The 18,800-nt window shown below is 33.6% G+C and overlaps 1 protein-coding gene across 22 annotated transcripts in view; it reads right to left on the reverse strand.

The window, feature by feature from the left end:
* Positions 1 to 18,800, reverse strand: part of SUCO (SUN domain containing ossification factor) — an 84,948-nt gene that overhangs the window by 43,277 nt on the left and 22,871 nt on the right. For 9 of the 22 annotated variants that reach the window (XR_014053418.1, XR_014053417.1, XR_014053419.1 and 6 more), the window contains exons 3-9: positions 17,527 to 17,637; positions 15,079 to 15,239; positions 10,720 to 10,857; positions 10,334 to 10,487; positions 6,361 to 6,484; positions 5,554 to 5,678; positions 4,437 to 4,504 (exon numbers count right to left, since the gene is read on the reverse strand). Coding sequence is in view for 18 of the 22 variants with exons in the window: in XM_081489431.1 (XP_081345557.1) it covers positions 4,437 to 4,504; positions 5,554 to 5,678; positions 6,361 to 6,484; positions 10,334 to 10,487; positions 10,720 to 10,857; positions 15,079 to 15,239; positions 17,527 to 17,637 (881 nt within the window). In the remaining 4 variants the exon portion in view is untranslated. Of the gene's footprint in view, positions 1 to 4,436; positions 4,505 to 5,553; positions 5,691 to 6,360; positions 6,485 to 10,333; positions 10,488 to 10,719; positions 10,858 to 15,078; positions 15,240 to 17,526; positions 17,638 to 18,800 lie in introns of all 22 variants that reach the window. The other 13 variants (XR_014053420.1, XM_081489441.1, XM_081489436.1 and 10 more) reach the window with 5 other exon arrangements.

Here is an 18,800-nt window from a genome sequence, read left to right on the forward strand (position 1 = left end):
CTAAGAAGAAAAAGCAAATTCTCTTCTACCTCTTTTGCATACAACGTTCTCAATTTCTAAGATATGAGCTATATTATTGATATTATTAAAATAAATTTTTGGACAAATGTATTACCAGGTATACTGTCAATCCACCAAGAAGATTTAACATTTCTAAAACTTTTATTAAAGTAGTAAACACTCATAATATATACAAAATTAGTAGTACATATGCAATTGTTCCTCATAAAGGTTGATTTTAAAATGCTTTTTTATCTAAGCCTCATCTTTTATATTTTCTTAGAGGTAGATAACACTGCATGTAAATTAGTAAAACTACATATAAAAGCTGACACATCTAATTTCATCATACTTCTCTTAATTAATAGTAGGCCAGAAATTTTAAAAGATCAGTAAAGTAGCAGACCTAATCATAAGAGTATTTTGATAAAATACTATGTGTCAAAATTTAGATGATATGAATGTATTACACAAGGCAATCTACAAATGCAATGCAATTCCTATCAAAATACCAATGACATTTTTACAAAACTAGAATACATAACTCTAAAATTTATGTGGAAACACAAAATACCCCAAATAGCCAAAATAATCTTGAGAAAGAACAGAGCTGACCTTAGACTAATCTGCAAAGGTACAAAGAAAAGATCTTTAAACTGTAAGAGAATATCATAAACAACTCCATTACAAAAACTTTCAAAATGGATTAAAGGCAAATTTCTAGAAAAACATAATTAACCAAACTAATTTACTAAAACTAAGTTGAGAAGAAGTAGGAAACCTATACAGTCTCATGTATGGGCTTCCCAGGTGGTGCTAGTGGTAAAGAACCTGCCTACCAATGAAGGAGACTTAAGAGACAAGGGTCTGATCCCTGGGTCAGGAAGATCCCCTGGAGGAGGGCATGACAACCCACTCCAGTATTCTTGCCTGGAGAATCCCATGGACTGAGGAGCCTGGTGGGCTATATAGTCCATGTGGTTGCAAACAGTCGGAGATGACTAAAGCAACTTAGCACACATACAGTCTCATAATTACTTCTTTTAAATATGGTTTCTAAACCTTCCCATCTATTCACACAAGTATAAAACAATGCATGCACAATCTTATTTATAATAACTATCTGTTATGGCAAAAGATTACCATAAACAACCCAAATACTATCAACGTAAGACTAGTTAAATCTTGGTATAATCATATAATGGAATTTCATGAAGTTATCAAAAAAAAAGAAAAGTTTTACATATGAATGAAACAGAAACATGACCAGAAAATTTTAAGTTAAAACTTAATTCAAGGTGATAAATATTATGTATAATATGCTGCTGTGAAAACTGAGAGATAAATAAAATCTCTGTTCTTTTGCATAAAGAAAATAAAAAGGTATCTAAAAATTTAACACTGAATTGGAAGATAGATGACAGATTGGAAGTGTAGTTCTCATCATAACTCTTCTACCTCTTTTAAATACCTTTTTGAGTTTGAGCCACATGAATGTCCTATTTTTGAAATCACATATTTAATTTAAAATTAACATCTTCCCTGAGGCATGGAAGGCTTTACAGCTCAGATTCAAACTTAGAATATCTTGAGAAAAAAGAAGCTTGAGATATCATGCTCCCTAATTTCAGATTATACAACAAACCTACAGTAATCAAAACAGCATAGCAGAGATACAAAAACAGATACACAGATCAGCAGATCAGGACAGAGGCCAGAAATGAACCCACGTACTTAACGGTCAATCAATCTATGACAAGAAGACAAGAATAAAATAAACTCATGGCTAACAGGAGGGAGAGGGAAGGGGAGGGACAAGAGAGGGGCAGAATTAAGAGACACAAAATACTATATATAGACTAAATAAGCAACAAAGATATATTGTACAGCATGGGAAAATATACTCATTATTTTGTAATAACTTTAAATGGAATATAATCAAGAAAAATACTGAAGCACTATTTTGTACACCTGAAACTAATACAATTTTGTAAATCAACTATGTGCTTTAAGTCACTTCAGTCTTGTCTGACTCTTTGTGGCCCAATGGGCTGTAGCCTGTCAGGCTCCTCTGTCCATGGGATTCTCTGGGCAAGAATACTGGAGTGGGTTGCCATGCCCTCCTCCAGGGGATCTTCCCAACCCACGGAGTGAACCCACATCTCTACATCTCCTGCACTCACAGATGGGTTCTTTACCACTAGCATCACCTACACTTCAGTAAACAAAAAACACAAAACACATATCTTATAAGTATTAGGTTAGATGCACTGCATTCAAAATAAGGAATAAGATGAAAACTGCCCACTATCACTATGCACAATTTTCTCAATGATCTAGCCAGCATGTGATGACAAAAAGAAAGTAAAATACAATAAAAAGGATTAGAAAATTTTAAAAAGGAGAAAAATATGTAGGGAAGCTGTAAGTTTCTATGCAGAAATCCTCAAAGATTCTACATATAAACTATTAAAATAGGAGAATATAAAAAAAAGTAGCTGGATATAAGACTCATACATTAAAAAAAAACTGGATATCTAAACAACAAAACATCATTTTTTAAAGATATTTAGAATCGTAAGAAAAAACTTAACCACCAATGAATTTTTTATTAATTTTTACTGGGGTATAGCTGCTTTACAATGTTGTGTTAGTTTCCTGCTGATACCCACAAATGAATTTAACAGAAGATACACAATACTTTCATGAAAAGTTAAAAAAATAATAATAATTGAAAGACATTAAAAACAACTTAAAGATATGCCCTATATAGGATAAGTAAACTCAATATCAAAAAGTCAGCAAAAGATGCAATACAAGCCCAAACAAAATCCACTGGGACACTTGGGGAACTCAACAGAATAAGTCTAAGATTTAACAGGAAAAAAAACAAAACAAAACAAAGCAGTGGCAGAACAGCCAAGTCAGTCCTGAAGAATATGATACAAAAACTTGCCCTACCAGGTATTAAGATTTATAAAGCTAAAGAATGTGGTGTTTCTGCAGGTAATGATAAACTGACCAAAGGAACAGGACAAAGAGTATAGAAACAAATTCCCACACATAAAAGAACTTTATGATAAGTGCATTATTGTAAACCAGAGGGAAAAGTGTGAATAAACAATTATCTAAAGAGGAAAATGGGCTTCCCAGGAGGCTCAGTGGTAAAGAATCCACCTGCCAAGCAGGAGATGCAGGTTCAATCTCTGGGTTGGGAAGATCCCCTGGAGAAGAAACTGGCAACCCACTCCAGTATTCTTGCTTAGGAAATTCCATGGAGAGAGGAGCCTGGCAGGCTACAGTCCATAGGGTCGCAAAGAGTCAGACACGACTTAGTGACTACACCACATCATTAATCAATCAGTAAAATGGTGGTGATTTACCTCAATTCGTTTTTAAAATAGCTGCTTTTGATCAATGAAATCAAGTAATCTAATAAAATCTAATGTTGGCATATTAAACATTATTTCCCCTATATATCCCCCATAAGTTTCTTTGTCTATATTCTTAGTTAATGGAAGAATTAGATTGAAGCAATGAAGCCAAAATCCAGGGAGATTTACCAGATGCCTCTGCCTTCTTCACATCCAATTTCTAAGCAAAAGCTGTCAATTTTAACTGCTATAAACATTTTTCAGATTTTCTTCTCTCTTCTTTATCCAAATTGCCATGCCTTAATTAAAGCTCTTATTTTCCACATGAGCTATGACAGCAGGTTCCTAACTGGTTTCACTGCTTCCAACTGCATTATGCTGTAGGCCATCTTTTGAGGATAAGCCTTCCCAAAATGCCAGTGAGGTCATGTCGTTTCCTTACTTAAAACAAACACTACCCTCCGTGGTCTTTAAGATAAACCTCAGAAACTTTTAAGCTGTGTATACATAGCATGAATGGCCTAATTACTGCTACACTGAGTCTCTTGGCTCACCTTCCATGGTTATTCTAGTGGTACCTCTATTCTTGTAATCACTAAAGCAGGTTCTTCAGTTTGCTCCTACTTACAGCTGCCCAGAAGGCATTAGCGCTGGTCCCTTCTTACATTTCCTGAATACCTCTCTCTCCCTTATCTGTGACTTACTTATGAATTCAAGGAATTAATTCTCCAAGATTCAGCTCATAAATCACTTCTTCTACCAAGCTCCTTCTCTTCTGCAGTTATATATCATCTCTGTTTCTATAGTATCTCTTCAGCCATACTTTTCATACTATTTGATAATTGTTGAACTAGATCTGTCAATTTTGTGTGACATTCTTAAAAGGAAAGACATTTTGTCTTCAGCTTTATACCCCAGGACCTAAGGAAAGTATAGTATCAGCACCAATCATAAATGCTTATTAAGTGATATATGAACAAATCAATCTAACCCTAACATAAAAGGTTAATATTTTCTATATATATATATAAAGCATACTTTATTAAATTTTATATTACTTACCAAATTTTAGTGCTGCAAGGATTCAACATATAAAGATCCATATTTTCTATAAGAATAGCAGATGTGCTCTATTTTTAAAAAAGGGGAAGGGAATAAATTACTTAAAGAAAAATATTTATTTCAACTCAAGTTTTCTAGGTTTTCTATATTTTTAGATCTTAAAATATACCTAAGAGACTGAAACACCTGGGAAGAAAGCATAAAAGCGGCTAAAATTTACAAGTTTTGTCTATACTGTGCTAAGTAAGGCTTGTAATAAAACACCTAAAATTAAATGCCTGTTGCTATAGAAGAAAAATGATTTTTTCTATTAGCTATTTCCTTTTAAAACACAGGTTTTAAAAGTTTAAAAACCAAGTGTACGCCCTTCAGTAGGTGAATGGATAAACTATGGTACATCCAGACAATGAAGTATTATTCAATACTAAAAAGAAAGGAGCTATCAAGTCATGGAAAGACACGGATGAAACTTAAATGCATATTACTAAGTGAAAGAATCAGTCTGAAAAAGCTACATATGGTATGATTTCAACTATACGATATTCTGGAAAAGATAAAACTAGGGAGATAGTGAAAAGATCAGTGGCTGTCAAAAGTTGGGGGAAGGAAGAAGTGAATAGGTAGAGCTCAGAGGATTTTTAGGACAGTAAAAATACTCCATATGATACTATAATGACAGATATATGTCATTATACATTTATCCAAACCCACAGAATGTATAAGAGTAAACTCTAATGTAAACTATGGATTTCAGGGGATAACAATCTGTCAATATAAATTCATCAACTATAACAAATGTACCACTCTGGTGGGAGATGCTGGTAAGGGAGGAGACTAACACATGTGGGGACAGCAGGTGTATGGCAGATCTCTGGACTTTCCTCTCAATTTTGCTGGGAACCTGTAACTGCTCTTAAAAAAAAAAAAATGGTGCAATGCATCAACCAATACACTAAGAATTCATGCAAGAAATTATGTCTTTAAAAGCATAATCTTGCACTTATTAGTGGATTAGGAAAATAGTTCATGTTAAAATATAGTTTCCAGGAAACGATTGCTTATATTTAATAAAATCTCTAGCTTCCTATATGTATAGAAGAATTTTACACTTAAGTACCTTGGCTTCAGGGTTAGCTGCCAAAATTTTGGCACCACATTCTACTGAAGCATAATTATTTCGATTTTTCTGGACCTTTTTTGTGGCATGTAGACCTCCATTAGAAGATGGATGCATTGATTGACCTGCAGACAAACCTTATTATGAACATATATGTATGACGATTATGATTGAAAATACCAACAGCAAACAATCTCAAGAACAACAGGCTGCCATCTGGAGTCCAGGTTTTAATATTAAAGAGAATATTTTTAAAACCCATATGAAATAGCTTTATATCTTTAGTAAACAAATTAACTACAAAAATCCACATTACTTGACTTATGCTTAGTTTAATTCACAAAATGAAGTTTACTATGAGAATCAAAACTTTTGCATATACATTTTATTGTATTAAGGATAGAAGTTTATCCATCACTAACCCCAACAATAATTTTTAACTCTGAGACTTTTACAACAACAAAGAGAAAGTGTAATATTTTAGTCCAATTCTGTTTACAGTTTAAAGCTTTATGACTGAGAACTTTCCATGCTTAAACTTTCCTCTTATAAACTGAGATGGAAAACCACTGCTTTGCGCACTTTATCTTATTTTAGCCTTGTTTAATAATTTACAATAATGGATTTTAATTAAGATCAATAAGACACAGACACAGATAAATTCCATGTGGGTAACCAAAAGCATATTGGTAAGTTTCACCTTTAAAAAATTTTCAGAAGTTTTACTTTATTTTACCAATTAAAAAGAGAAACTGCATATTTAAACCAATCCCTTAAAAAAAAAAAGACATTATAGTGCTTCCTTACTTTTTTCTTTTTCTACTTCCATAACTTTCTTCTTCCATTCATCAAATGTTGGTATATCTTCTGGGTCTTTGGAATTTGTAACAGGTGTAGGGTCAATTTCTCCTGGCTTTGTATAATCAGAACTCTGAAAGAAATGTCAAAAATAAATAGATTTCAGATTTCAAAGAATATAGAGAAAATAGAATAAATTATACTAGTAAATACAAATGTTTCTGTCAAATTAAACTAGAAGTCCAATTTTATAATGAATGGAAAACAAATGTTTTGGAAAAACAAAAACATACAAAGAAAAGTTTTGGCTTAACTTAAAAGCTGAGTTTCTCTTTGAAGAATTAAAACCTACCTGAATACCACAAGATGAATCCCTTCATATGTTAGCAATATTAGCATGGGTTGTAAAAAACTCTATATAATTTCATAAGCCAACAATTACCCATACAAAAACTGTACAGATACTATAATTACTGTGAATCTACCTTAAAATCTACATTAAAATAATATATATATTAAAGCAAGCTAATTTTAGATGTAGTACTGAGCAACTAAGCATGCATGCATGCATACTATTTCTACTAAATCCTTAATAAAAAGTACCATTTATATAACTAATAAAGACCTACAGTATAGGCACATGGAACACTGTAATAACCTATATGGGAAAAAAATCTAAAGTTGATATATGTATATATACAACTGATTCACTTTTCTATACAACAGATTCACTTTTCTATACAACAGAAAGTAACACAGCGTGCTCAGTCACTTCAGTAGTGTCCAACTCTTATACAACACTATCAATCAGCTATTGTTGCTGTTGTTATTTAGTCACTAAGTGATATCCAACTCTTTGCAACCCCATGGACTTTACCCGCCAGGCTCCTCTGCCTATGGGATTTCCCAGCAAGAATACTGGAATGGGTTGCCAGTTCCTTCTCCAAGGTATCTTCCAGACCCAGGGATTGAACATGCAACTCCTGCTTAGGCAGGTGGGTTCTTTACCGCTGAGCCACCAGAAGATTTCAATAAAAAATTTTAAGGTGGCTGTAAAAGCTTAAATGTGAAAAGCAAAGCTTTAAAGAAAGTATAGAAAAGATATCTTCATGATTCAGGCTATACCAGGATTCAGCAAGATGAAGGAAATCATTTTTCAAAAGGCTGATACATCTGGCTAGATTAAAATTTGAAAATTAAATATATCAAAAGACCATAAACCACACAGTTCAATAAGCCACAGACAGAAATATATGAAATACATTCAGACAACAAAAGATTATTACTAACCATAAATACTGCCTGTAAATCAATAATGGGGAAAAGTGGAAGAGGAACAACAAATTGAGTAAAGAGAAAATACAAAATGCTCACTCTCAGTAAAATCAGGGAATGCAAATGAAAACTAAAGATAATAAATTATACCAATCTGATGGAGGTTAAAATGTGATAGCCTATTGAGCCATGGGACATCTATGAGACTGCTAAAGTAAGTGTGACATTTAGTAATATTAAAGATATGCATACTTTATGACCCAATAATTTAATTCCTATGTATAAATATCAATGAAAACATACATATGTGCCTAAGAAAATATGCATAAGGACACTTATTATAGCACTATTCATAATGTCAAAAAATTAGAAATAATCTAAGTATCTATGAATTGAAGAACAGGTAAATTGTGGTAGAATCAAATATAACAGTGAAAACAAAGAATAAACAAAACTCAAAAACAATGTTGAGTAAAATGATATTTAAGAATGATATCATTTTATGTTTCAAAATATGCCAAGTAACAGTATGTATTGTTTATAGCAATGAATATTTGAAAAAAGTTTAAAAACATCCTCTAAAATGTAAAAAAAAAAAACAAAAACAAATTCAAGATAGTGGTTATATTTGAAGCAGAGAGAAGAAATGTAACTGAAGAGGGCATACAATTCAATCCGTTATTTTAACCTTAATTGGAAGAATATATGCAAGGATGTTCGTTCCATTTTAACATTATTTCTGTCTTACTAAAATAATACATAATGCATTAATTAATAGGGCCTTGAGAAGTATACAAAATCTATTTAGACCGTAAATCTTGGAGAAGGAAATGGCAGCCCACTCCAGTCTTCTTGTCTGGAGAATTCCATGGACAGAGGAGCCTGGTGGGCTCCAGTTCATGGGGTGCAAAGAGTCAGACACGACTGAGAGACTATCACTCACTCACTCACTCACTTCAGGAAATGGCACAAATATCATATTAGGGTACATTTTTGAGTACTAATGCTAATCTGTATATTAGTATAATACAGCAACACAAATTTCTATAACCTCTCTTTAGGAAGACCAACTAGCAAATTGGTTCCTCTACAACCTCCATGTTGGGAGTGTTTTGCAGAACACACAAACTTATAAAAGTATGTAGCTATTTAAAAAATAATACACAGAAAATAAAACTAAAAAACCAGCATTACACTAATTTAAAAATTAAATAGTAAAGATTTAGTCTAAGTGAGAAAATAAGCAAATATTTATAAAATTAATCTAGTTGAGATGCTTGAGAGTAAAGCCCAAATACTAAAAGAAATACAATAAAAAGTAAGAACACACACATACTCTTTGAGGGCCAGGCAGAGCAATCACTCTCACCTCTTAGCAACAAATAAAAAAACTAAACTGTAACACAATAAAATTACTTTGCGAAGCATTATAACAAGCAAAGGAAGGGAATTTTGAATTAATTACCTCCTAAATTATTTAATACTCCAGAAAAACTGTCAGAGAATGAACATATCATAGTGTCCAGTAGTTCTATACACTATCCAGTTCAGAATAGTTCGCCCATTTAAGTCTGTGTGAGTAGGAGAGCTTATCCCTGTTATCTCAAGGATCTGCAAGACACTGCTGTGAATGGTCAAGGCGAACAAGCAAATCTTGGACAAAACTAGCTGCCATGCTTGAGTTCTACATTTGGTACTTAAATAGCTTAAAGAAGACATTTTTGTATTGTCTAATTTTATTTATGCCTGTGGTATTTGACAACTGAACTGTAACACACACTTAACTTGGTTTCACTGGGAAATTGTTCCTACAAGATCTCGGACTATGAAATATTGACCTCCTACATTTATAAGAAGCATTATACAAACAGCTAGTCCAATGATAGTGAGGTCTCCAGAATGAAGTTTAATTAATGATGAATGTAGATTCACAGAAACTATGTAAAAGAAAAGGTGGAGAACAGAAAAGTTAAATGAGAAACAAACAAATACAGACGAGGCACTTAGTACTTTGAACTCTGATTCCACGTTTTGTTTTTGTTAAGTTCACAGTGGCCTTTCTCTCTTTTATTTAAGTATTTCTTAGATGAAGGGAATATACTTCTCTGCCAACATTCTTTCAGGAAATTCTGTACTGGCCTGTGTACTGGCCTCTACATGAAGTCAAAGTAAAACTCAAAAGGAGAAAAGAAAATAAAACTATTATACAGGGATGAGCCTTGCCTTTAAGAATCATATTCGTTAATATAAGCCGGTCTAGTTGAATTTTGCACACAAATAACAAAGGGTAAAATGTCCCTTTAAAATAATTCTAGTTGAAGAGCCTAAATTTAATCCTATATTACTGAGTTATAGTCTAAAGATACTTAAAACAATCATAACTTCTGTAAAGCTCTCTTTAAAAATTGCTTAAAAAAGGACTTTATGCATCTGGTACCAGTCTATGGTGGCAGAAAACCATTTATAATTAAATATAACCAAAGAGAGTTCATACTTGGGATGACTTTATGTATGAACATTACATTGGCAATAGTTTCATGAAGTAACCACTTGTTCTCTGGGAGTACACTTCACCTCAGTTCCACATTCATCACTAACTATTGATCCCCTAACTTTATGGCAAATATGATTAACAAATTACAAGATTAGTTAAAAATGAAAACACACTGTGTAACAAAGTAGGAGATAGCGCATGTTATTTACCTACCTCATTTTTTAAATTATCTGAAGAAGCATTCAATGCAGATTTTGGATCACTATCACCCTGATCACTTGACGAAACTTTTGATTCAAATTCTGATTTTGTTATCTTTCCTTTGCCGTGCGAAGATGACACATTTTCTATATGTTGGCCGACGAGGCTATTTGAAATCAAAAGGCGTATTAAATCAACAAACTTCAGCTGAATAACAAGTATACACAAATCCAAACCATAAAAAGTATACATGAATACAAAGTAAACCAAGAAAGGAGAACAGAGAAGTAAGTTTTCTCTCAATCATAAAGTTGAATTAAGTATGCACCAAAGTCTACTCAAAGGTGACACTGCCGTTTATTATAGATTCATATAAAGGGCAAACAGCTCACACTCACCTTTCAGGTGGACTGACAAAGGAAGGCTGGTCAACTGGAGCATTTGCATCAAGGGCCTCACCAACATCACAGTCAGTTTCAGACTGCTCAGTTTCCCCTGGCTTGGCTATAGGGATAGTACCAGAGTCTTCTATTTCACTAAAATAGAAACAAAAAAGACCATCTGACAATTTAATGGACATAATACAGCATAAGTTAAAAGTGATGTTAGTGATTTCCAAAACAAATCCAAGCCAGGAAAAAATGCTTTCAAGTTCTACAGAGGGTTTTCAAGAATTCACATATTGTAAGTTGTGTAAAGATTTAAAACATGTGAACTGTGGACCCTTGATCTGCTGGTGCCCTTGCCTGGCCTCTAAATAGTAATTACCAAAATTTAAAACAAAATATTATAGGTTAATATATGATTTTGTCAAAAATAAGATTTTTAAATTATTTATTCTAAATGCATCTTCTCCCATGTTTCACTTCTATTAGTACATCCTAACAACATTAGAGTTATTGCCTACAATATCAAGAAATCATCTATTATCTCAAAATGTTTCACTAAAGTTCTTAAAGCACCTTTATAATTTCATTTAAAATATATATAACTTAGTATTTCTCCCTACTTTACTTTCATTTCACTAGACAATCATGTTCAATATAATGAGAAAATAAGATGTACTGTTCAGATATATAGTATCTAGGCTTAAATACTAAGTGTTTAATATTTAAAAATTTTAAAAACCATCATTATTTCTAAGCATGTCTTCTGTTTCCTTGTCCCTTACCAGGGCAAACTCCTAAATGATAACTGTACCATCTTTGTGTACAACTCCTTCAACCCAGTCCCTCATATTCTAGAAAAGAATATGTATCTAAAAAGTGCCTGTGGAAGAAAAATAGTAGTGATGATAAAAATTATATTAACTGACGCATATATTCTTACTCTATGCCAGATACTGTCCTATACGTTTTATATAAGCTAACTCATTTGACAAAGGATATGTTTAATATACTATTAAAAGATAGGGGTTTTGTTCTTTGTAATGCTGCTGAAGCTAGGAGTACAAAAGACACTTTCTAAATTAAGGAAACTTTCAACATCACTATCATCAGGGAAAAGGAAAATCAAGACCACAAAGAGATATCTGTCAGATGGCTATTATCAAAAAGTTTACAGGGATTTCCCTGGTGGTACAGTGGTTAAGAATCCACCTCCCAATGGAGGAACCTGGGTTAAATCCCTGGCCTGGAAACTAAGATTCCCTATGCTGCGAGGCACCTAAGCCTGTGCACTACAACTAGAGAATAATCCCCACTTGTCGCAACTGAGAGAAAGCCCATGCACAGCAATGAAGATCCAGTGCAGCCAAAACTAAATAAATTCCAAAAAAAAAGTAGTAAGTAACAAATGTCGGCAAGGATCTGGAGAAGAGAGAACCCATGCACACTGTTGGTGGGAATGTAAATAGGTGCATCCACTGTGGAAAACAGTATGGAGGTTTCTCAAAAAACTAAAACTATGACCCAGCAATTTCACTTGGAGTATGTACTTGAAAAAAAAACAGAACACTAAATTGAAAAGATACATGTACTCGATGTTCAGCGCAGCATTATTTACAATTCCCATTCATGGAAACAACCTAAGTGTTCACCAACAGATGAATGGATAAAGAAACTGTCATATATATATCCACACATGCAATGGAATACTACCCAGCCAAAAACAAAAAAAAAGGAATGAAATCTTGCCATTTGCAGCAAATGGACTTGGAGGGCATTATGCTAAAAGTGAAATAAGTCAGAGAAAGGTAAATACTGTATGAGTTAGCTTATATGTGGAATCTAAAAAATACAACAAATTAGTGAATGTAACAAAAAAAAAAAGCAGACACACAGATACAGAGACCAAACTAGTGGCTACCAATGGGGAGGGTTCAGTTCAGTTCAGTCGCTCAGTCGTGTCCAACTCTTTGCGACCCCACATACTGCAGCACTCCAGGCTTCCCTATTCCTCATCACCAACTCCCGGAGCCTACTCAAACTCATGTCCATTGAGTCGGTGATGCCATCCAACCATCTCATCCTCTGTCATCCCTCGCTCCTCCTGCCTTCAACCTTTCCCAGCATCAGGGTCTTTCCAAGAGTTGGTTCTTTGCATCAGGTGGCCAAAGAAGTGGAGTTTCAGCTTCAGCATCGGTCCTTGCAATGTATATTCAGGACTGATTTCCTTTAGGATTGACTGGCTGGATCTCCTTGCAGTCCAAGGGACTCTCAAGAGCCTTCTCCAACATCACAGTTCAAAAGCATCAATTCTTCAACACTCAGTTTTCTTTACTGTCCAACTCTCACATCCATACATGACTACTAGAAAAACCATAGCTTTGACTAGACAGATCTTTGTTGGTAAAGTAATGTCTCTGCTTTTTAATATGCTGTCTAGGTTGGTCATAGCTTTTCTTCCAAGGAACAAGCATCTTTTAATTTCATGGTTGCAATCACCAGCTGCAGAGATTTTAGAGTCCCCAAAACTAAAGCCTGTCGCTGTTTCCATTGTTTCCCCATCAATTTGCCGTGAAGTGATGGGACTGGATGCCATAATCTTAGTTTTCTGAATGTTGAGCTTCAAGACAACTTTTTCACACTCTCCTCTTTCACTTTCATCAAGAGGCTCTTCAGTTCTTCTTTACTTTCTGCCATAGGGTGGTGTCATCTGCATATCTGAGGTTATTGATATTTCTCCCAGCAATCTTGATTCCAGCTTGTGCTTCCTCCAGCCCAGCGTTTCTCATGATGTACTCTGCATATAAGTTAAATAAGCAGAGTAACAACATACAGCCTTGATGTACTCCTTTCCCAATTTGGAACCAGTCCTTGTTCCATGCTCAGTTGTAACTGTTGCTTCTTGACCTGCATACAGGGTTTCTCAGGAAGTAGGTCAGGTGGTCTGGTATTCCATCTCTTTCAGAACTTTCCACAGTTTGTTGTGATCCACACAGTCAAAGGCTTTGGCATAGTCAATAAAGCAAAAATAGATGTTTTTCTGGAACTCTCTTGCTTTTCTATGATCCATCAGATGTTGGCAATTTGATCTCTGGTTCCTCTGCCTTTTCTAAATCCAGCCTGAATATCTGAAGTTCACAGTTCACATACTATTGAAGCCTGGCTTGGAGAATTTTGAGCATTACTTTGCTAGCACGTGAGATGAGTGCAACTGTGTGGTAGTTTGAACATTCTTTGGCATTACCTTTCTTTGGGACTGGAATGAAAACTGACCTTTTCCAGTCCTGTGGCCACTGCTGAGTTTTCCAGATTTGCTGGCATATTAAGTGCAGCACTTTTAACAGCATCATCTTTTAGGATTTGAAATAGCTCAACTGGAATTCCATCACCTCCACTAGCTTTGTTCATAGTGATGCTTCCTAAGGCCCACTTGACTTCACAATCCAGGATGTTTGGTTCTAGGTGAGTGATCACACCATCATTATCATCTGGGTCATGAAGATCTTTTTTCATATAGTTCTTCTGTGTATTCTTGCCACTTCTTCTTAATATCTTCTGCTTCTGTTAGGTCCATACCATTTCTGAACTTTATTGTGCTCATCTTTACATGAAATGTTCCCTTGGTATCTCAAATTTTCTTGAAGAGATCTCTAGTTTTTCCCATTGTATTGTTTTCCTCTAATTCTTTGCATTGATCATTAAGGAAGGCTTTCTTATCTCTCCTTGCTTTTCTTTGGAACTCTGCATTCAAATGGGTATATCTTTCCTTTTCTGTAGGAAGGAGCAATACAGGGGTTGGGGAGTGGGAGGCACAAAGTACTGGGTGTAAGAGAGGCTCAAGTATGTAGTATAAAACATGGGGAATATAGCCAATACTTTGTAATAACTGAAAATGGAAAGTAGCCTTTAAAAATGGTATAAAACATTTTTAAAGAGAAAAAGAAACCAAAATATTCCAAATATATCTAGATATTCTGAATATTTATTATCAAGCTTGAAAAAGTTAGCTATCATACAAAGATATACTATGAATGGAATGACACAGTAATACTTAATGGAAATGAATACTCTGACATTGGAATTTTTGATAATTATAGGAAAGATTATTCAGTTAAGTACCATGTTTCTTAAACAAGAATTTCATTTTACCTATATTATGAAGATAATTCATGGCTGGGATACAATCAACTTCCCTGAGTTAGAAGAATAAATACCCATTATGCTATAAGATCATTATATTAAAAAAAAAAAACACAAAACACATGCACTATTATATATGTCTGCTATATAGCCTAAAGGTCAAATTTAAGTATCAAAGAAATTTTTCTGTCATTATCTAATGATATTCTTTTTTTCTTTGTAATGACTTACTCAAGCTTTGAGATTGGAGTGATCTCTGAGGTAGATGAACTGGAAATATTTTCAGTATTTTCACTGTCCACAACTACACTGGAAGAATCTTCATGAAGATCAACTGTAGGGAGTGTCTCAGTCACAGATGGACTTAACTTTTTTGACTCTGTATCCTGTTTCTAAAAAAGTCAATCATATTTAATGTTGGGATTAACAAATTCTCTCTTTATTTGAAAATGATATTATAAAAAGTATGTCTCAAAAGTAACAATATAATGTTCACTAAAAAAGTACTTTTATAAAAATCCCTTCTTCTAACATGACCACCCTAAGGAATATATTTCATATTACAATACAGGCTCTACAGATTTGTCATGGCACTTCATAAACCAGGACAAAGCAGCTTGTCTTTCTTCTTTCCTATTTTGTATCAGGACCTATTTTGTATTTGTACTTCTCTCTTACTATAATTACCTTAATGTATCCTACAGTAACACAAAAATCCTATATAAATATATAAAACAGTATATATTAAACAGTATTATTATTTACTGGTATAAAATACTATATACTAGTATTTAATATATAATAGTATACACTAAAATAGTATAAAATAGTGTACCACATAGTTTTTTGTCCCTGAGCAGTTTAGAAGATAATGTTTATCAACAAATAACAATACAAGGCATGTATAAATAACATTACAAAGCAATACACGATTCTGGCTGCTCTTTTAAGGCCTGTATGCCCTGTTTCACTCTTCCAAAACATAATCTGAAACGTACTTAATACCTACTTATGTTTGCAAACCTCTTATAAGTACTTCCCCCCACCAACCAACTCCATATAGAATTAGCCATTCCCCTTCTTCTATGCCTCCAGTGCTATCTGTATTGACTTTAATCACAGCATCTGTAACACCTTAATTGCCCTCATTTATTTATTTCTCCTCTTCAATTCCATTATAAATGTCTTGAGTAAGGACTACGTTTTCTTGATCTTCATGCTCTTAGTGCCTAGCATGTACTAGTGCCTAGCACACAGTAGGCAATACTTACTGAGTATCAAATGAGAGGTACTCATGCTCAGTTCAAAGAAAAGAGAAACTAAGGACTGCTATGAACTAGAACTAGGACTTTGAAGAAAAGAAGAAGCCAGTACAGCAGCAGAAAGAAAATAAGAGGCAGAGTCAGAAGAATATAAAATAAAGAATGCGATATAAAATTAAAATTCTTTATAAAATAAGAATGTAAAATAAAATGTGATCATTTGAGGAATTTATACTGGAATGAAAAATTAGCAAAGGAATAGAAATAGTTTGCATTTTATGATGGAGGCTTTGAGAAAACAACCATTACCTTATTATCAAATATTGCATTATCATTCAACATAAAAAATTAATAAGATATTTTACACTCCTTTTTCTCTTTTATTAATACTAAGTCTCCAAAATCGATGTGAATCTTATAGCAAATCTCAACTAGGACTATCCACATATCCAATGTGCAAGAGCTACATACAGGTAGCTAGTATGTACTGAACAGCACAGGTCTCTAAAGATGCAGTAAGTACTTCAATGTATTTGAACAAGAGGATACCATGATAAAAATTCAGGAAAATGAATAATGGCAAGACTGTTTGGGATACTCATATAACTGAAGGGCTACAGAGATCACTTTTCCCTTACTCTTAGGCACAAATCTTTTCCTAATGTCCTCCAAAATTCATTAAAATGAAACGTACCATATCTCCTTATATAACCCAATTAAATCATAAAATAACTCTGGCTGTGTTTTTTTAAAGAGCATTTCCCCTCCTTTTAAGCTGAAATTTATTTTTGTTAATATTTAAGATATTTAGTTTTTACTTAGTCCTTCTTCCTTCCAGATCAAATATCCCCAGTTTCTTCAGTTATTCCTGATATTAAATGGTTTCCAGATGCATCAGCATTCTGATCAACTTACACTCTGGCCTAGTTTTAAATATTTCCTAAAATCTGGTATAAAAATGAAAAATAATGTTTAGGATATAATATGAGAGAAAAGGGGAAAAACATAATCTATTAGTTAATGATTATTTATTAATATTCCACACTAAGTGATAAAATTTTGGTTATCAAAATACTCTGTATTCTACATACAGATACTTTAAGTCAGAAAAATGTCCCCTGACATCTGAAAACCTGAGAGAAGATAAATTATACTGAGCCAAAATGGAACCTAAAAAGAAAGATTTACAACCAAACTTACACTACAAGGAAAATGGTCACATTTACTATTACATCGGTAATTTTGAATTTTCTCAAAAACAGGACCTAGCAGGTGACTAGTGTTAAAGCCAGTTGAATGGTATCACAAAAAGAAAGGGGAAAAAAAACACACAATATGTTGACCAAATAAAGGTATTCTATGTTGTGAAGTGGTTTGAAAAGCCATATCATTAAAAAATCAAAGCAACAAATCTTACCTGTACATTCACAATGTAGTCATCTTTTAATTTGTTTTCTTCTGGAGGAACAGGTAAGCTTGAACCTACTTTTCCCGATAATTCAGCATTGACAGGTCCCCCTCTTTCATCCTATATTGCAACAAAGAAAAGGCCGACTGATAAAATTGCTTCACAAACTAGTCCTGAAGCAATATTAAGACTGTCTTTCTATGCAACCAAAACACTTTATTGTGATTTTAATAATTTTGTTTCGATGCTTATTGTCTACCTTCATGCATTATTCTCCTCATTGCTTCACTTCAAATGTATACTACATGTATACACTAGCGGTATAGTAATGAGCATAGCTGCCTTCCAAATATACACTACATTTGATTTCTTAATAAGCACTTTACTCCTATCACCCAGCACTGTATGTTAGACACACAGTAAGACCAGTAAATATCTGGTAAATACATATGCTTATAGCTTTTTATGTCATCTCTTCTGATACTGTTAAGTTAGAATTTCAGATATATTGTCTTTAAATGTATATTCTAGCATATAAGTTTCATAAAAGCAAAGTTCATATCCACCATATTCTAACCCTGTAAAGAACATAATAGATAACCAAATGTTTGCTGAAAGAATGTCTATTTCCCCTTCCTTAACGCTTTGCTTAAATTCATTCTTAACAACATTTAAGTCTTAGTTCTCATCACAGAAGAGATTAGCTTTAAGTCTTACAGATTGTGCATAGAATCATACAATTATACTTTTTTTGGAGAGGTATCCAGCAAGAGTCTTCAAAGTTTTAACTGCTCCATCCTTGAAACAGATCCTGTATAACTCAGAAATTTAAATCCATTCTAAACATCATGCCAAAAAAAGAAAGCACCTAAGCATGTAATTAAAAGTTTATGCATTCACACACACACAAATGCAGACACAATCATGCACGTATAAACACAGCTGAGGGCCTGTCAATTAAAAAAATGCTTAAATAAATTCAACATATCCATATAATGGAATAAAAATGTAGCTATTCAGAATAATACAGTAACATACAAAGGTATCCACGAGATATTGCTGGGGAAGAAGGGAAGTCAACTTGTGCAATATTTATGGCATTTTACTAAAATTTAAAACATTAATTTGTGAGCTGTGATGTACCTATACCCAAAGAAAATGGTCTGAGTGTTTTAAAAAGAAACAGCAAATTTTTGTTCCTTTGGGAATGGGAAGGGGATACAAAGATGAGTATCTTACAAAGATGAGTGTGTATAAATTATTCCTCTAATTTAAAATAAGTA

This window comes from Giraffa tippelskirchi, chromosome 5, assembly GCF_054371585.1.
Source record: "Giraffa tippelskirchi isolate mGirTip1 chromosome 5, T2T-mGirTip1v1.2.pri, whole genome shotgun sequence".
In the NCBI taxonomy this organism is placed as follows: Eukaryota; Metazoa; Chordata; class Mammalia; order Artiodactyla; family Giraffidae; genus Giraffa; species Giraffa tippelskirchi.